The sequence below is a fragment of the Plectropomus leopardus genome, chromosome 18 (assembly GCF_008729295.1).
Source record: "Plectropomus leopardus isolate mb chromosome 18, YSFRI_Pleo_2.0, whole genome shotgun sequence".
Taxonomy (NCBI): Eukaryota; Metazoa; Chordata; class Actinopteri; order Perciformes; family Serranidae; genus Plectropomus; species Plectropomus leopardus.
The window spans coordinates 18,354,267-18,374,641 of NC_056480.1; the positions used below are offsets into that span (position 1 = coordinate 18,354,267).

The 20,375-nt window shown below is 38.6% G+C and overlaps 2 protein-coding genes across 4 annotated transcripts; both read right to left on the reverse strand.

Annotated features, from left to right (window-relative positions):
- Positions 1 to 88: 88 nt before the first annotated feature.
- On the reverse strand, positions 89 to 2,869 carry LOC121958098 (zinc finger protein 347-like). 2 transcript variants are annotated; one of them, XM_042506970.1, is made up of 3 exons: positions 2,818 to 2,869; positions 2,480 to 2,705; positions 89 to 1,468 (listed from the first exon to the last, which is right to left on the reverse strand). In XM_042506970.1, the coding sequence occupies exons 2-3, from the start codon at positions 2,652 to 2,654 to the stop codon at positions 552 to 554; spliced, it is 1,092 nt and encodes a 363-aa protein (XP_042362904.1). In that variant the 5' UTR covers positions 2,655 to 2,705; positions 2,818 to 2,869; the 3' UTR covers positions 89 to 551. The 2 variants fall into 2 exon arrangements, with proteins under 2 accessions (XP_042362904.1, XP_042362902.1); XM_042506968.1 differs by lacking the exon at positions 2,818 to 2,869 and having other exon boundaries at positions 2,480 to 2,731.
- A 2,031-nt stretch (positions 2,870 to 4,900) lies between these two features.
- sytl1 (synaptotagmin-like 1) lies at positions 4,901 to 17,757 on the reverse strand. Of its 2 annotated transcripts, none has more exons than XM_042506702.1 (16): positions 17,686 to 17,757; positions 17,229 to 17,328; positions 15,994 to 16,120; positions 12,695 to 12,846; positions 12,472 to 12,586; positions 12,329 to 12,386; positions 12,210 to 12,243; positions 12,086 to 12,126; positions 10,909 to 11,016; positions 10,536 to 10,702; positions 10,344 to 10,446; positions 9,926 to 10,087; positions 9,074 to 9,152; positions 8,869 to 8,968; positions 7,520 to 7,725; positions 4,901 to 5,433 (listed from the first exon to the last, which is right to left on the reverse strand). In XM_042506702.1, exons 3-16 carry the CDS (start codon positions 16,116 to 16,118, stop codon positions 5,291 to 5,293), a joined length of 1,593 nt encoding a protein of 530 aa, XP_042362636.1. In that variant the 5' UTR covers positions 16,119 to 16,120; positions 17,229 to 17,328; positions 17,686 to 17,757; the 3' UTR covers positions 4,901 to 5,290. The 2 variants fall into 2 exon arrangements, with proteins under 2 accessions (XP_042362636.1, XP_042362637.1); XM_042506703.1 differs by lacking the exon at positions 17,686 to 17,757 and adding an exon at positions 17,470 to 17,498.
- Between the last annotated feature and the right edge of the window lie 2,618 nt (positions 17,758 to 20,375).

Sequence of the window (20,375 nt, forward strand, 5' to 3'; positions counted from 1 at the left end):
ATTCATCCTTTTTAGATGAAGTATCAGCCATGAAAAGCCAATATCGGTTGACCCCTGCTTTACAGTATAGATAGGAATAAAACTAGAAAGTTTGGTGTATGCGGTGGCATAGTGATAGTTGATGAGGTGGGTGTGCTACAAAGTAGATGGTTAGTTTAACGAGGTGCTCTGTATTGACTTTGTTTTCTTGTGTCATATTACATGAAAGTAATTGAGAAAAAATCTGGGATTTTCCATAAATTCAGAATGGGAAAAAATCATATTTTCATCATAGTAAAGAATTTATTAAAAAGGTCTGATTGTTTGCATCACAGTGCTGAGCTTTCATACAGCAACCAGGCACTTAAGTCTGATTTTAAACAGTCAAATGATGTAAAGAGACACTACAGATTGTGAGGGGGAAGCATTCATCACCTAAAATGTATTAAATGTCAGGATTATACATATAGAAAGATAAATTGATGCTTAAAACCATATCCAGTTTAGAATAATACATTTACGATAAAAAGGCATAAAAAGTATGGAGATTCTGTCACAGCAGCGATCAGCTCTCATGAGGTCATGCCGACTGAACCTCTTCTCAACACACTCTTCATGCCTAAACTAATTTCACCTGTGTGTATCCCCATGTGTTTTGTCATTAAATTATTTCGGCTGAACTTCTTCCCGCACACTGTGCAGCTGTAGGGTTTCTCTCCTGTATGGATTCTCGTGTGAACGTTCAAGTTGCCAACATGGCGGAACTCTTTTCCACAAATCCTGCAACGGTACGGCTTCTCCTCCGTGTGAATCCTCATGTGCACATTCACACTGTTGCCATGTCGAAACTCTTTCCCACACACCTCACAGCTGAACAGTTTCTCGCCGGTGTGGATTTGAGTGTGTGTGGCCAGATGTGCGCTGTGGCTGAATTCTTTGCCACAGAAACGACAGCAGTAGGATTTGCTTCCCCTCTGTGTCTCTTTATTTGGTGAAGTTGAGTTGTCACAACTTTTAGTCAACATGTGGTTCTGCATGTGGATTTTACCGACACTGTAGCCTGCCAGTGCTGCAAAACCCAACTCAGGCCCCATGTTATTCAGAGTTACAGAACAATCTGGCAAAATGGGCCAATGTTCACTGCTTGACTGAGCGTTTCCCTCTTCCTCTCTGTGACCAGCTGATAGGCAATGAATAGGCTTCCTGTCTTCATTTCCTGTGTCATTATTTAGCAACTCAGTCGTGTCTGAGTAAATGAGACTCTTCATGCAGGTGGGTTTTCCTTTCAAAGTGCTGGTATCAGTGTCCTCCACATCGGATATCTGCTGGTCCTCTGGACTGCTCCACGGCTGCTCCTGTTTGATTGCTGGAGGCTCTGAGACCAGCAGGCCACAGTCCACCTGACCCACACTGGGGTCGCTGTGGCATCTCTCAGGACTCCAGTCAAGCCTGAAGTCTTTCTGTTCATGTTCAAAAACCTGCAGCGTGTCTGTTAAGAGGAAAATGTGAGATTTTTGTTTAAAGTTAGCCTCCTTTTATTCATGGATTTACGTTACGTAGATATGGGGGCGTTTTATGACATTTTTAGAGGGAGGGAAGCTACAGAAGTCTACTTGTCTTAATTTCTTGATAACATATTTATTTGAATTTCCACTGTTTTTCTTTGTCTTTTTTTGGACTGTCAATACGTGTATAGGTAGCATTCACTGGTTATCTTTTGTTTTGACACCTTACTATGAACATTTTGCATCAAACCTTACTTGTTTTCTGTTTTTATTTTTGTTGGAATATCTATTAGTTTAAACTGCTCTAGAGATTAGTTTTAACAAAGGGTGGAGAAAAAACTATATAGCATAGTATAGAGATATTTTGCATGACAATATTGTTTAAATACACAAAGCTGTTTTTATTAAATTATTGAAGTTGCAGCTACAAGACAAACTCTAGGTAGTCCACGAAAATAGTGAAATCATTTGAAGCTGGATGATCACAGTATGTGACATTTTGCTGCAATAAAATGATTAATGTGATAAACTATCTTTAAACGTTATCTTATTTGATAAAAACAGATGTTGACAAAATGTTTTTGTCTTAATTTGCAGTTGAAAAATGTAATAAATGACAATATGTGTTACAGCGATACTCAGCATATCGCACAACATATAAAATCGCAAAAATGTTATATCGGCATTGAAGCATCACGATAATACCGTATTGAAGGGCCTCTGGTGATCGACTCATAGTTTTAACTCAGTATTATGATTTTGGGGAAGGAAGTTTGTGGTGCGGTTTAACTTTATGGTGTTATACAGAAATGTATTTCTGTGACATGGCCACTCTTAACTGTTCAAAATGGGGAGAAAATATTAGACAGCTAACAGTGTAAGGTTACAGTTAAACAATATCACTTTTCACATACGCAACAGTAGCGTACTCCTCAAGACCCACAGACTGCCAATACTGCTTTAGGAAAAAACATAAGACAGAAAGCAAAACAAACCTTCACTGAGTGGATGTATTTCTTGTATAAGTCCCTGCTGGTCGCTGTCTTGTTGTGAGCGAGCAGCTTTCTCCTCGTGCTCTGCTATCGCGTTCTGCACCGCCGCGAAGATCTCCTCTGCAGCCGCGTGCAGCCGCTCACTGATGAACAGCCTCAACAGCTGCATCTGGGACATTTTCACCAGCTGTCAGCAGCCCCGCACCTACCGCACACACTCCACCTGTGTCTGCGTGTCAAGCTCCAGACAAAAGCAACGTCACTACAACCGGCTGCAAACTTCAAAATAAAAGTATTATTGCACGAGTATGTTTGTTTAAGAATTCTGTGGGCTGCAAAACCTTCATCAAGACTTTATTTTCAAAACGTCCTACTTCCGGTCTCTCATTGTAGTTTGGAGCAGGAATGCTAACATCGCCATCTCCTGGATGGGTGGTCTGACTCATTCATGCCCAGCTCCACTAATTGATGAAGATAATCGGGAGGATTAAACATATATACAGATACATTCCTACGGAGCCCCTCTGGTGACATTACTATCTCGTGGCCACGAGATAATAACGCGCGGCCACGAGATAGTTAATGTGTAGCCACGAGATAATAATGCACGGCCACCAGATAGTTATTGTGGTCATCCCATGCAGACTGTTGCTTTTATCTTGGACAAGTTTGATTTAATTTCATTTTATTTTAATATAGGAATGAATTATAATGACATACTTAAGTCACTTGCAGCAAGGCATGGAGTAATTCTTAGCAAGAGACACTTAATTCGGCTGCTCAAAATGCATGGGCTTAAACGCAAGGAATCTCGTGGCCACAAGTTATTATCTCGTGGCCACGAGATAGTAATACGTGGCCACACATTATTTTTTTTTCATCCAATGTCACCAGAGGGGCTCCGTACATTCCTGATATGAAAGACAAATGCACATTCTGTAACAATATGAAACATTAGAATAATTATATTTTCAATGTGACTGTCTTCTGGACTCATTTTCAGTTGGATCTCCAAAGGCATTTTGTCAGGAACATTTCACTAAAAAAAACAGATTCCTCAATAAAATTTAAAAATCTAAATTTCTCCAAGAATGACTGGTATATAATAATTTGCTTATTATTTAAGCTAAATTTTACGCTTAGAAAATATTTTTTAAAGAAATTTCCCTCATAAACCAAACTAGATAGATACATGTCTTAAAACAATATCAAACCTAAAAATGTGTTGTGAAAAAAATAACAAAAACTATTAATTAATGCAAATCTTACAACTTTAATATGTAACTTATTATGTAGACCACTGTATGTGCCTTCATACTTGTGTCTAGTTTATTTTATTTTATTTTTTTACTTAATTTTCGTCTGTCTGGTTTGTACCTACTTGTCTCATTATTTTCTTGTATTAGTCACTGCATGTGTTGTTTTCAAAACTGTTTTTTTTTTTTTTTTTTTTTAGATAAATGGGTGGATGGATACCTGATGTAGAACAGTTTGTTTTGAGACAGAACAAATTACAGCACATTGTTTTCTCTTTTTGTACCCTTATTTTTCATATTCTTCTCTTTAATTTGCCTGAAAAATATTTGAAGTGAGTATACAGTCTGACCACAAGGTGGTAGTCAGGTTCTCTATCATAAGGAAAAAAAATAATGTATGCAACAGTAGGCCTTTTCTATCACATCGACTTACAATAATGACACTTAAAAGTCTGTTTTTTTATAGTAAGAAACTATTTGTTATTTATGAGAGATGAAAAGGTGGTGCAAAATGGGGGTGGTGCTTCAAATAATTAATTTTACAAACTGGCAAGGGAGTTACTTTTTTTTAAATTGACTTAAAGGAGGGACATATGGTTACTAATGGTGGAGTGAGGGTCATGCATTTTACCCCAGTCACTCAGGGGAGGTTCAAGGGAAAAAATATTTGGGAGGGTAATGTTATAAAAGTCACACTTCACTCGTGGATGTCCGCAGAAGGAGGCACAGAACCAGTGGTGACCGAGTCTCTGCAGTGGCTGCCCCTAAAATCTGGCATAGTTTATCCATACAAATAAAAACTGCTCTAACAACAAAAATCTTTAAATTACTACAGAAGACCCATATTTTTATTGGTGTGCAATTGATTTTAACCTGACAACTTAGTTTACAACTAAGTTATTTAATCTTTCGTTGTGCCCATCCTTTGTTGTTCTGCAGTTTGCTGTATTACGTTTTTTTCTCTCCTATGTTCCTATGGTCTTTTGCCTCTGTATTCCTCTGTTTTATATTTTCTAAAGCACTTTGGTCAACTGTGGTTGTTAAAAATGTGCTCAACAAATAATGTTTGACTTGACTTTAAACCCCAGCTACCCCCCTACTATGATAAGTCAAGCACAGCTCCTTAGTTTATTTTTTAAAAGATCTGGGAAACAATTTGAAATAAGTATGTGGTTATTAATTTATTGAAATAATCTCTCCATTTTTGTCTCCTTCATGTAATATATAAATTTAGTAAGAAAAGTGGAACCCTGCACAGTTCATCAGTTCATCATTGCTATTGAATTAATAAACTACAATAGATTACAACAATTTTGTCAGAAAAGACACAGACTAAACCAAAAAAATACAAGTAAAACATTTGAAATGCAGACCGATTTGGTTTCAAAACTAAATATGTCAGATCTACACCAATAATTGACAATTGCACCACTACTGACTCATGAGTGTTTGTATGTATGAAAAACCAACATTGTGACAGAGAGGTTAAATGTGCTGAGGATGTCCTTTCAGTCCAACCATTATTTGAACATGTGTTTGTGAACAAGGTGTGTCTCAGTCAGTCGGTCCGGTGTGTGAGGTTAGTTCTGATTGATAGTGATGCGTCGATCCAGTGGTTTGGGTGTTCGATCATGGAGGTCCACACAGCGACCTCCTCCTCTGTAGAGTCCATCCAGCTGACGGGCTCCCCGTAACTCAGACCTGCCATTATTAACACACCATAATTCATTATTTATGTTGAAGACATGACCAGAGGAATCCTCACTGCAAACCACACACTCAGGAATGATGCTTTTAATCTTAATGAGGCCATAAAAAATTCCAACAACTGACCACTGTTCCTGTATGTACATGCACAAATGCATGACCGCAACCCCAAAGCTGAAAGCAGTAGTAACAAACAATCCTTAAAGTCTACAGTAGTTGGCCCTGCCATCTGAATATTACAACTTTAAGTTGAATGTCTGTTTACAACAAGCAAAACCTTATTAAAGCTATTACTTCCCACCACGGTGACATCATCTTCCTTCCTGAAACCAACTTGAAACAGAGGCTGCTGCTCTGTCAGTGGTTCAACACACTCCTTATCGAGCACCAACTATAAGCAGAACAACACCATCAAGAACTGTTTGACAAGGGAAGGACATTTATGTTACATAGTTGTTTTTTTCATTTATTTTTGATACACTCAGAACCCTAACCCCTGCAAGTGGGTTTGAAAGGCATGTTTTCTTTCAAAATCTCCAAAATCCCACCATTTATTATAGCCAGAAAATGTGAAACTGTGTTACACATTTTTCCCCCAGTCAGTCATGGAGGCTCAAAGGTTATGATATAAAACATGAAGTCAACCCCCATCCACTCCCTTACTCAAATAATAAATAAACCCAATCCCTAAATGAACCAAAATCAGAAATGTTTTTTACATTGCTCGCATATTTAGAAATATGTGGATATTTAGCAATGCATAGTGACGTTGTTAACCTAGAAATGACCTCTCTCGGATGACAAGACCATCTGAAATGCCTGAAATGCCAACAGGACAAAGTGCAGTACAATGTGAAGCACTGGATGGAAAACTCTGCTTTAGACAAAGCATAAAACTACTTCAATAGTACAATGTACAAAGCTGACGATAAAATCAACTAACCAATCAAATAACTCCTTTAAACTGCATTCTTACAAGCCTTATATGCCTTTTTCAGAAAAATTATCAAGTGTATGCAGGTTTTTTTAAACCCACTAAAAATAAACTCCTTTCGCATTGGCAGTAGAGCAGCGCTGTGTACACGCCTTAAGGAACCCATAAGATTAGAGCTAGGCAATATCAATATAGGTTATAATTTTATAAGTGTTGTCTTTTGTCTTCCTGGTTCTAAAGGCTGTATTACAGTAAAGTGATGTCATTTTTTTAACTTATCAAACTCTTCTATTATTTACCCTTACACACTTAGTCATTGCATCTTTATTACCGATGATTATCTGTCAAATATCATATTGTGTAAATAATTTGTAAAAGCACCAATAGTCAACCCATAAATATTGCTGCAACATTGATATCAAGATATTTAGTCAAAAATATTGCGATATTTAATCAAAAGACAGCAGTGAATTTTTAATTACAGCTCAGAAAAGCTGAATTTTAACAGGTGAAGCTCAAGTTTTATTCAACTCCTTGCAAACTTTTTGTCATACTGAGTCTCCAGTCACCTACTGACTTATAAAAGACAGCCCAAGATAAACATGAGTGAGTTCATTTAAAAAGCTAACTGCCAACAACAGGAACTGAGAACTGAGAGGGACTTGATAAGAGATAAGATAAGATCCTCTGCATAGACCGGGCTCCACAGAGACTGCAGCACAGGAGAACAAATACTGTCCCCAATACTGACTGCTGCATGAAACCAGCAAAAAAGAAAATTACATATTTATATTTATATATATATATATATATATATATATATATATATATATATATATATATATATATATATATATATATATATATATATATATATATATATTCTTGTCACCATTCACTCATCTTTTTTTTTTGCAATTTTTGGACACTTCTTGTCAAGTTGGCCATTGCCTTTCCCATATTTTCAAAAGAAATCAAACCAGTTAGCTCAAGTTTCAAAGGGTTAAACAGCTTCTGAAAGGCATCTAAACACAGCACAAGAAAACTGATGTTGCTCCAGGTTTCGAAAGGTTAATATCTGCGTTAAAAAGCATCGGTGTGCTTTTGAATGTGCATTAATGTGTATGTTTGTGTAGAGACACCCACCAGCTCCACAGCTCAGACGAATCCCTCCTAGGATGCGCGGCTTCAACCCTTCGCGCTGCCATACTGTCAGCTCAGCGCAGGCCTCTCTGAGGTCGCTGGTGTGGAAGCCATCATACACCATGGTGTGGTTGTAGGTAGGGCTGACGGAGCGCTTCACCACCCGTGTCTTCTGACCACTCTGTCGACTGGCATCTGGGAGTATGTAGCTTGTGGGAAATTTAGATTAAGATTCACATCCGGGATTCAGATATATATAGATATTGTTGATATAAATAAGGAGAAATGTTTAAATGAGACACTTTAGCCTCTATATAATGTGGTATAGTATGTGTGCAAGTGTTCAAAACCTTAAAGGGACAACTTATCCCCAAAATCAAAAATATTTTTTCCTCTTACCTGTAGTGCTATTTATCAATCTAGATTGTTTTGGTGTGAGTTGCAAGGTTTTGGAGCTATCAGCCAAAGAGATGTCTGCTTTCTCTCCAATATAATTGAACTAAATGGCTTGTGGTGCTCAAAAAAAAAAAAAAAAAAAAAAATATATATATATATATATATATATATATATATATATATATATATATTTGGATAATTCAACAGCAATGTCTCGTTCCCAGAAATCATGACCCGGTTACTCAAGATAATCCATAGACCTTGTTGTGAGCAGTTTCATGAAGGAACCATTTTCTTTCTACCAAACTACACTTATCTACTGTATCACTGCAAATAGGGAAGCATGCATCTACTTATGGACAAGAGAAGAGACGTAAACAATGACTGCGTGCTTCTCGGCTGAGCTGTAATGTTAGCTAGCTCAGTGGTGCTTAGTGAGCGAGCATTGAATGCACGCTTCCTTCTGTGCTGTAATACAGTTGGTGGGCGTAGTTTGGCAGAGACAAAATAGTTAATTTATAAAACTGCTCACAGAAAGGTTTGTGGATTACCTTGAGTAACCTGCACGTGATTTCTGGAGAGAGACATTGTTGCTGAGTTTATCAAATTTATTTTGTGGCATTTTGAGCACTACAAGCCAAGTGCCATCCAGATCCATTATATCAAAGAGAAGGCAGACATTTCTATGGCCTATATCTCCAACACTTGGCCACTCACACCAAAACAATCTAGACTAATAAATAGCCCTACAGCTAAAAGGATTTTTTTTAAAATTATTGTCTCTTTAAATTTACATAGTAAATAAGTAATCATACATATATGCACATAAGTATTGTAAGTACTTGATGAATCTTCATATATTGTTGCGCCAATAATAAAATACTACAAATAAAACTGCGGCCAAGATAGTTTACTGTTGATAAATTATTAAGAAACATGTTGCTGAGAGGACACACCTTCTGACAAAAGAGTCTATAGCGCCCCCTTTGTTGGTCAGGAGACCTTGAGCTTCCCGAAGCCAGATGTGAAGCTCCCCTGTAAGAGGCAGTCCACCACCTGAACACACACACACACACACACACACACACACGCACACATTGTATGAGACACATGATTAAGGTGGAACATAACTTGCATTCATGATGTGTGTGCTCTGCTCACCCTCAAATCCATCTGGGATGAACTTAATAGAGAGCAAGATTGTCCCGCGACTGCTGATGGAGTCTGGATTCAAATGAACCTGTGATGGGGGTGAAGGGGGTGAAAAGAAAGAGAAGAGAATAAAGGAGAAAAAGACACAGGAAGCAGGAGAAAGAAAAAAGCAAAGGGGAGGGAGGCATAAGTGTTGAAGCAGGAAAAGATTAAGGTTACATAAAACCTTAGTTGAAATTCACAGCATGTCTTCCTCTTCCCTTCAGCTCTCCCAGACACAAGAGACACTCCTCTCTGTGCTCCCTGTCTCCCACAAAGCTGCCAAACTGCTGCTTCACACACGCTACTAAACAAATGTAGATGCAGACATCAGAGCGATTTGTAAATATTAGTTGAGGAAGTGTTCAGCTCGCATTTATGTGTTTTAATTTATGTGACTACGTGCAATTCATCAGTGGTGGAATGTAACTAAGTACATTTACTCAAATACTGTATTTAAGTATGAATTTGAGGTATTTGTGCTTTACTTGAGTCTTTTAATTTTTATGCTACTTTATACTTTAACCCCACTACATTTCAGAGGGAAATATTGTGCATCACTGCATTTATCTGAAAGCTTCAGTTACTCTACAAATTAATATTTGTGGGTTTAAATATTTTCAGTTTCAGGACTTTTTTTTCCTTTTTTATATCTAATTTTGAGGTTTGGGGTTGTTTGTTTCTGTTTTTTTTTTTTTACTTTTACTGACTTTTTACTTGTAAAAAAGTATTTTCACAGGGTGGTATTAGTACTTTTACATAGGTAAAGGATCTGAATACTCTTTCCACTACAGCAATTTATTCATGTCTGCTATTCCTTACCCGTGGGTGTAGGTCCTGCCACAGGGGCTGAGTGCAGGTCCAGTCCCAGACACCCAGAGACACCTCCACCTCCCCAAGGAATACGTTTCGGCCCAGGGGCTCGGCATGCCACACAGACAGGTTCAACGTCCGGCTGCGCAGCTCTCCAACCCGCACTTTATACTACAAAATAAGAACAAACATCAGGTAAGAAGCACATGAAAGGATGGAAGAGGCAAGTGCATGACAAAGCATAACAAAAGCTGCAAGACAGAAACTTTAAATCTGGTAATTTATTGATATAATAGCTTCAAGAGTGGAGAAATAAGTGACTGCAGTGCTGTGATGCTGAGAACACGTGAGGAGAGCTGAGGGACAGATGGCAGATGGGGGATTTTCTGTGAAGGCTGTGAAATATGTAAATGAGAGAGTGTCTCACTCTGAGTGTCTGATCATAGACAGGGTTTAGTGTCTTCTTCTTCACTGCAGTTTTCTTCTTACTGTGACTCGACTTGTCTGGCAAGAGATAGGTTTTAACGTATCTGTGGAAAATTCAAACACATACACATTATTTGACTCATTTTGCATGTGACATCATTGCTGCAAGACTCACACATACACAGTCACTTACGGGTCAGACCGATTCTTGCGTGCTGGAGCTATGTCCTCGCAGCGATACACTTTGACAAGCAGCTCCTCCCTCTGGGTGTCGTAAACCAATGAGAATTGGATGCGGCCCCTCACATCCACCACTCCGAAGTCCCCTGAGCTGAACAGACTCATCATGCTTCCACTGAGCTATAACACACGCAGAACAGAGTGTTCATCCCCTACGTCATTGTCCGGAGCTGAGTCATATTGCGTCGCTGGATAGCCAATTAATCAAAATGCGTGTGTTCATGCACGAGCGTGTGTGTGTGTGTGTGTGTGTGTGTGTGTGTGTGTGTGGTGTGTGTGTGTGTGTGTGTGTGTGTGTGTGTGTGTGTGTGTGTGTGTGTGTGTACCGTATAGAGGCTGCCATTGGAGCTGCTGGTTTTCAGAGAAGCTGGATCCGGCTCTGTCAGGCTGCTGCTCAGAGAGTCAGTGTCCCCGTTGTGACCGTCAAAGTCCTCCTAAATGCACACACACATTATTTTCAAACCATCTATCATCTATCAGTTGGTGTCCTCTCCCTTTATATATATCATCTTCTTTAAAAGTCCAGTGTGTAGGATTTAGGGGGGATATGTTGACAGAAATGGAATACATATGTATGTTTTCGTTATTGAATAATCACCTGAACACCTTAGAATGAGCTGTTTACTACTACACAAGAAGTGGTTCTTGGTCCACTGAGTCCACTATGTTGCACCGACATGTTTCTACAGTTGCCTAAAGCAGACAAATCAAACACTGGCTCCAAATAGGTGCATTAGTGCTTTTGCATATTTGCATTTTTGTTACTGTTGCTCCAGCATGAGCAGCTCTGGTAAAATACAGATTTTTTACAATGAAATTGCTTAATCCAATGTTTTTACCTTGTTAAAACACCACCACCATCATTTGTTTTTGAGATGAGGAGACCTCTGTGGATAATTCAGCTCCTGGTTTAAACTTCCAACATGTCTGAGTCAGAAAAAAGCTAAGCACAAATAAGCAGGTGCTGAGCTAACGGCCCGTCTCAGAGGAGTCAAACAGCACTGGAGAAACACTGATTTTTAACGTGAAACTGTTTTATTCAGTGTTTTTAGCGGTTTATATCAGCGGGTCTGTTTGGTTTCGAGAGAAAGAGACCTGCCAATAATATGGCTCCCACTAAAAAACCTCATGAGCATCTCTATCAGAACAAAGGTGAGCACAGAGTAACAGGTGCCAGGTTAGCAGTCCGTTTGTGATGAGCTGAACAGCATATGAGAAACACTGATTTGTAACGTGAACTGCTTTATTCAGTGTTTTTACCTTTTTTAATGTATGCTTTGGAGAGGAGGAGACCTCTGTGGATAATTCAGCTCCCAGTAAAAATCTCAGTGAACAAGTAAGTAATTCTAACCAGGAGAAGTTTAAGCTGGTTGCAATCTGCAATCATCACTGCTAGATGCTACTAAATCCCCTTAAATCTTACACACTGCTCCTTTAACTACTTTATTGCACTCGATCATTAAAAGCTTAATGTGTGATTGATTTAGACATTAAAAAATTCACCTCAAGTTCCTCCGAGTGGCCATTACTTCTCCTTTCACACTCTATGAGCAGAGAGAATGAGTTAATACTAATACTTAGAGACCACTAGAGAGGTACAGATGCATAGAAAGAGAAGCTTCCATACCTTTGGATGAAGAGGAACTATTTCTCAGGAGATTCTAGAATTCAGGATGATAATTCAGATACAGATTAGATTATTTTTTACAAGTATGGAAAAAAAGAAGCAAGCATGCACACACAGACCTGTGGTGCGGGACTTTTTGTTCTGGGTGTGGGTTCAGGTTTCAAACTTTCTTGATTCCTGAAAACACAAATAAGATATTAGAAATGGAAATCCATACAAATGTTAAAAAAGTGAAATGTGTTTTTTTTTTTCTGTGACAGACCCTTCGCTCTTCTCTACTTTGATGTCCTTCAGTCTTATCTCCGCCTCAGGAGAGGTGTTATTGTTGTGTGAGGTTTCCTCTTTCTCTCCATTGAACAGTCCAATCAGTGGCACATCTGTTACCATGGCAACAAATGCAGAACCATGACTGGGATATCCCTGTGACAGTGAGAAAACAGCCCTGTAGCCCTGTAAAAGTAACACTGCATTAACTGACAACTCACCTCTGTTCTTGGTCTTCCTGTGGCGGATGGTGGCGTGGACAAGCGAGTAGGCCGATGTCCGGTTGCGATGACGTTTGCTGCGCTCCTCAGTGAACCATTCTCCTGACAGGAAGCGCAAACGTGTCGGGTCTTTCTCTGTCTCCTCGAGAACCCTGCGGCATTCAAACAGGACTAAGTTAAACAGTAAACATATGTGATCCACAGTCTGCGAAAGTCAGCTGATGTCAGCCAACGTCACAAACTAAACAGTCACTGCTGTCACTTCTGTCATGCAATTTACTTAGCGGTTTAAAAGACGTGTCAATTCAACAATTAGAACGAGAATTACTGCCTCAAGGTTGTATGCTTCCGCGAACCAGTGAAGTTGTAGTTACAGTTTACATCCATGTTTGTTCAGACTCACATGAAGCCATGACAGTTTAAAATGCTTCAAATATGGATGACTATTTCTGCGAAGAAGCTACAAATTCAAATTTAACGTACATGTTCAAGCTGGCAGCACAGAAAAATCTATACAATCAGCATTGTTTTAAGGTGGACACCCAAGATTAGTGTCAATTCAGTGTCCAACCAAATGTTTTTCCTCAGTTATGGCATTCAATAATGGCCAAAAAAGTTTGCAGAACATTATAATCGCACAAGAGAAGAAGTCAATGAAGTTGAACTTTCAGTTTTTGGATATAAAATGTCATAACTTCATTGTTTTATCCTATTTGAATTTTGTGTGAAAGTTTGTTAAAGCATGAATTCTTGAGTTAGGGCCCAAAACATGTTTGGGAGGCCACCATGATCCTGACCTTTGACAAACAAAAGCTAACCCGAATCCAAGTCCAAAGAAATCAAGGCTTTCATGAGATATCATTTTTAGGAGAATCAGACCGATGCAAGGTCATGATGACCCTGACCTTTGACCACCAAAATGTACTAAGTTTGTCGTTGTGCCTAAAGGAAAGTTTTTTTGCCAAATTTGAAGTCCCTGAAGCTCTTGAGAAATCGCATACACCAGAATTTAACAGACTGATGTATTCACAAATAGATGCACAAACAGATGGACAGACAACTCGAAACATATTGGTTTGAAAACATACAAAACTTGAATTGTCAGGTTTCCATTTAGGTTGACAAAAACATGCAAACTTCACAACCCTGAGCAGAGCTAAAGCAATTATTCCACAGATCTAAAGAAATTCTTTGGAAACAATCTTGTTAACAAAGTCATGGTTTAAGTCAACTATCAAGCAAAAATTTGTAGTGTCCTATCATGATAATTTCAGTGTTGACTGAGTGTCAGTAAAAATTATCAAGGTCATGTCCATATATAGTACCATGTTGCCCTTACATTTACATGTTTGTTTACATATGAATGTCACCAAAATTCTTGATAAAATTATGGCAGAATAACCAGCAGAGTTTTCCCAAACATTATACAGCTAAGGTGAATGAACAGGGGGAAAAAATGCTTACACATGTTTTGCTGTCATTTCTGTCCAAATCAAAAGTTCAAGGGTGTACTTGTATTATTTATGCTATTATAGCATAATATTAGTGGCATAAAATAGTCTTGATTATGTCATTTACCACAATTAGTTTTTAGGACAATATATCATCCAACAAAAGGAGTTATCGAGACAGGTCTAAAGGTGAGGATTTGCTCTCTACTGAAGGCTCTAGGACCAAGGAAATCATTTTTCACTGTTTTCAGAGGTTTTATATGCTAAACAATAAACTGATTCATCAAAGAAAAAAACTATGAAAATAATACAATATCCTTGTTAGCTGACACACCCATTTAAAAATGAATCAACACAAGTGTCACAAACAAGGGGCAGCATGTTGACTATTAGACCTCATTAACTAATCAGAGGTCCTATAAGGCTCTCTGAACATGTGAGGTGACCAGTGACCAACATTCTCAGATGCAAGAGCTGCTTCACTCTGTAAGCAAGATCAGTTTTAATGTTCTTTGGGCTCCCAAACGGAGGCGAGGCTAAATTACCAACCAGGACAAGCAGGAAGCTGCCCCACGTCCCCCCAATGGGCCCCAAAAGCCCTAAGTTTACAGTGCAGCAAGTGATTTTTGGTCTTTTAAATTGACTGATTTGTTTGGAAAACATGCAAAATTAAAGCACAATCAGCTGACATGGCAAGGGCCTTGAGGTGGGTCCTGAAGATTTTGACACCCATGACTCACATTGAATGGGCGCTTGAATCAAAACCTTCATTTCACCTGATATTGAGCTAATAGTCAAGTCAATCTATTATAAAGCCCAATATCACAAATCATAGTTTGCAGTTTTACAGCATACGATTTCCCTCTGTCCTTAGACACTCACATCGACTAAGGAACCCCCCCCCCCCCCAAAACCCTAACCCCCCCTCTTCTCACACTCAGTGAAACTTTTCGTCTGTAAACTGTTATCCTATGCAGGATTTTCCTACCAAAAAAAAAAAACTAAAGTGAGGGAAGTTGTGGTGTATTTATCCTGCAGAGACACTGGCCTCTTCCTGTAGTTTATTTTTATTTTGCTATGTCCTATACTAAACCTGAAAATCTCTTCAGCTTGTACTAATCACATATCTTATTTCAGGCTTTTAACCAAAAACCCATTTCAAAAAATCTATTGGCATCGAAACAAGGAAATGCTTAAATGCAAATTCATTTCCAGGTTTAAAGGCTCATTCCTAGTTGACTCAATAGAGCAGCTGCACTGGAGACTTTTGTCTTGGACAGGTAAGTGCAGGTAGTTAGCCTTGTTAGCTTTGTTAGCTAAAGAATAATAATCAAGTGGATAATCAAGTGGAGATACAAAGAATGCAGATGCTTCCTGACTAGTGGACTGCTTGGCACAATCATGGCATTTTAATCCTATCATTTCCTCTGATGTCACTGTGACTTGTCCTTTGTGGATGGGAGCATCAAATTAATATAAAGTTATTCTGAGAGATCACGTTCATCCAATTATGACATTTTTAACCTAAATGGGAGTTATATCCTCCAGCATGACAAAGCTTCCCATTCACAGGGCACAAAGGATCACTGATTGGTTTCATGGCTATGAAAATGATGTGAATCAGTCACCAGATCTTAAACCAACTGAAAACAGATTTAAGATTTTATAACAAATGTGACAGCACTCTCATCCACCATCATCAAAACACCAAACGAAGGAATATCTTTCATAAGAATGATGTATCTATGCAACCTTATCGAGACGTTTTTTTTTCTTTAAGTTTGCCACCTGTGTGTATGTTAGTGGTAATCACTTGGCACCCAAGAAGGATAAGCAGTCACCTCTGACCTTACACGTCCTTCATCGCGCTGACGCAACTCCAAGTCACGCTGCAAGACCTGCAGGATGGTGGACTGCTCCTCGTCTGTCAAGTGGCTCAAGTCAAGAGAGGAGTCGGCCCGCTCCTCGTCCATCCCTGAGGGACAACAGGCAAAATCACAAAGCTTAAACAAGAAGACAGCACCTATCTCTAATTACATTTCAACATACCATATGTCTGGTGACAGATTTTTTTTGTTGCGGGGACTTACATCTTTTATATCACAGAGGAGAGTATAGTACAGTTTCTCAAGTGATATATTTGGAACATTTTGGCCTGCTAGACCAGTACCTCCCAACTTCTTTTGTCCCATGACCTATAAAATGAAGCACTGTCTACTTGGTGTTGCGTGCATGTTGCATATGTCACTGAGTTGTGAGATTTTTTCCTTCTGTTTAATTTTAATTGTATTCACAAGCAAATAAACGTAAGGGAATAAAAAAACAATGCAATATGTAGCAGACATATATTTAGGCATCTGTCTTATGGTGTAAAATATCTTGAGATCCCTTGAGTTTAACTTTTTGTTCCACATTGTGAAACCATTCAACACTCTTTGAAATCATGTGTCGTCCAGCGGCTCTGGTGCCTCTGTGGGAGAGGATACATGCTGGGTCAGACAGGCTATTCCTGTCTGCTTCAATCGCTTTCATCTGCTAATGCTCCACATGCTCTCTACAGTACACCCACTAAACTACTTTTATTATATGGTTTACATACTTTTACTATTTGTATTACTGTTTACTTATTTTACTTTTTTATTTTATTCTATATCTCATTTTCTCATTTATGTTTGTATGTATTGAAATAGTAATGTACCATTTATTTTTCCTAAAAATCCAATAAAGGAAGAATGTAGATATCAGTGAAGTTGAACTTAAGATTACTCGCTGCAGGAGAAAACTTTTTGCATTTATATTTTTGTATTAATTATTTTATTTAAATTCTAATGTGTTTTTATTTTATTTTTATTTAGTGTGTGTTTGTATATATAGATATAGTTTTGTTGAAAATGTTATGATGTTATGAAAAGGACATTATTTAATATTACCTGGATTGACACTGAGGAGGATGTTAAAAAGGAAGAAAGCAAACGTCTATATGTAATTAACTAACCTGCTGCACCACTACATAGTCTGTTTATGTCCTTGACTTGGTGTGTGTGTGTGTGTGTGTGTGTGGCCACTACCTTGAGGCTAGTTACCTCTGTGTAATTAACTCATGCGCAGAGCAATCCTCCAGAGCTTTTGAGTTTGGCAAACAGGATATCATGCAAGTACACCACCGTTTTCAAAACGTGAAACCTAAACCAATAAAAAACAATTATCATATTAGAGCGCTCAGTAAATGATATAAAGCAGACTTGTTTGCTTGGACGTATTCATCTAATGAGTAAACAGTTAAAACGTTTTTTTCCACAATGTAAAAATGACTATAATATTTACTTTTGAAAGATCGTTGAAGGTAAGGATCATTTACATGGAGTTTCCCTTTAGCACAAATAGGCCCATGCAGCACTTCCCTCATCTGAAACACCGCGAGAGAGAAGACACCTGTCGCCACTTTCTTTCCCGTTTTGGATCAAAAGTTGATCTCTCCCTCTCACATTCACACAAAAACACACACAGAGAAACACAAAAGTCAAGCCAAAAGTGTGTTACCTTACTTGAGAGCTTCCGCCACTTCCATCTGAGAAAAGTTTGGGGAAAGTTATTCGCAGTGCGGTGTGTGTGCGTGTGTTATGTGTATGTGTGTGTCGAGGTCTGTGTGCAGAGTAAACGGAGTGAACACGCCCTCCGGAGTTAGTCCGCACAGACGCTGCTGTCAGCTGGGAAGCGAGCATGAGACGGAGTAGAAAATACAGAGTGAGAGTAGAGAGTGTGTGTGTTTGACATGACTCACGCACACACACACACACACGGATGTTTTACCAAATGGCAGGGTGTAGGTGGGATATAACTTTTTTCCTTGTCACTGTCCACACCTGCTAAACACACATTTGGCCACACACTGAGGCTGCTGCTGCTATACCTACTCCACTGTACACACACACACGTGCATGCATATGCAAACACACACACACACACACACACACACACACACACACACACACACAGATCGGTGCTCTTTTAAAGCGAGAATAGCCAGCAGCATATGAAGCCTGTCTCAGCTTTACTGTGACAAAGTGTGTGTTTCATTTCTCTCACTGGATGTGTATTTGTGTGTATTGGGGGAGGGAGCATTCAGAGTGAAAAGACCTGTATTCAGTCCTGTCCTTTGTCAACAGACTTGGACGACAGCCACACTCTGCCCAGTTGGGAAACTTTTTGTGTGGGTTTATTCAAGCCTGTGTGAGTCCTGGCTCTGACAGCGTCTGGTGCATCCAACCAGCCACCCTGCTGCTCCCCTAAAGGCCTCCATCAGTGCTCTGTCCCCGCCGCATGCTGGGATTTCTACTGACACACAGATTTGTAAAGATTAATAGTTTATTCTTATCTGCAGATACTGGGAGTGTGTCTCTGGTCGCACCCAGATTACAGCCGAATCGGTTCACTCACTCTGCTGGTATGGGCAAACATGCACTCAACACATTCTGTGTAATCTCTTACTGTGATTAGCCGTTACCAACTCCTAATTGCATGAGATAAAACAGACATGGCATACACAGAAAAAATAGAATAAAATAGGTGTTTATCCTTGGTTTATTCAGGCTTTTAACCAGCTTTTGTATGTATTATTAATCCTAATGGCATCACAAAAAAATCAAACTGTTCATATTGAACTTGGTTACTGTGGGTAAACAGGGTCACATCAAATCTCTTTGAACTGTCAATAAAGACCTAAAGTTGATATGTATAGAATACAAACATTATTGACTCTTAGGTATAGAGCATAAACATGAGTAGTCAAAACAGAAATCTCTCAGTGAGAATTAATTTATAAAAAAATAATAATAATCCAAACTATTTCAAGTCAAAACAAAAACACACAAACATGGGTGGATTAATAGACAATGGACCCCTGGGCACAGACATGCGAAAGGCCCCACCACCTCTCGATCATAGGAGCAACACACACAGACATAAATAACTGTTTAGCCTCTTTATGATCTGTGTCTCTTAATAGTTGCTATTCATGTCTTTGTGGTTTTGTTCTCTTTTGACTTTTTGCATTTCTATGTATTTATCTCGTCTCTTTGATGTCATTTTGGGACTCTGCGACCCTTTTCATAGTCCAAAATCTCTTTGTGTCTCTTTGTAGCTCTGCATCTGAGTTTTGAGTGTTTTTGAGTGTTTTGAGTGTCTATGTAATTGTTTTATGTTTCTTAATGGTCATTTTAAGTCTCTTCTTTGTCATTTTGAGTCTTTTTGTTGTTGTCATGCATCTTTTTATAGTAATTTAGTGTCTCTTTCTGGTTGTTTTGCCCCCTTTTTGTGTTTGTTTTTGTTAGTCTGTGTCTCTTTCTAGCTGTTTTACATCTCTTTGTAGTCATTTTGTGTCTCTTTGTTGCTGCTTTTCATGTCATTGTAGTTATTTTGTGTCTCTTTGTGGTTGTTTGTCCCTTTTCACAGTTACTGGTAGTCTCTTTGCAGCTGTTTTGCATCTTTTCGTTGTTATTTTCTGTCTCTCTGTTGTCTTTTAGTGGGTCTTTTGTAGTTTTTTAATATATTTCTCTGTGGTCATTTTGAGTCTCTTACTGGTCGGCATGCCTGTGCCCAGTAGGCCCATTTAATAATCTATCCATGCACATAAATCAGATGACTGGTGTTAAAGCCATACTGTAAAAAGACATTTAGTTTGAACTACTGCTATGACTGCTTAGACTATAAGGTGTAATTTTCTATGCGCCAAAAGGAGTTGTTGAGATTGCTCCTTAGGGTCCCCCCGCTAAATTAAACTCACTGCAAGTAAATAAATTAAAGCTATAACATACATAAATAATAGAACTTTTGGTGTCAATAGAACATTATAAAGTTTTGCAGCTCCACATTTAACACAAACGTCCTCTGAGATGATGGATAAATCTTTCAGTCTGTTTTTGGTCTAATGCCTGTTATGACCTTTTCTAACCTTCTGTCTACATTAGGATTATATCACTCTTTCTCACAACCGCACTGTGCTGTTTACACAGTGGTAACAGCTCATATGATAAAACTGGTTGCTTGTTGTTTGTAAGAGGACAAACACTTAACACACAGTGTTGGTCAAAAGACAAATCACTGAAAGTGCTGAGTCAGAGCCTTTTTGTTTGCCGTTTGTTAGATTGTATGAATACTAACAGCCAAAATGTCTCTAGAATATAAATACTATACAGTGAACACATTCAGATACTTGTTATACAATGTGGTAT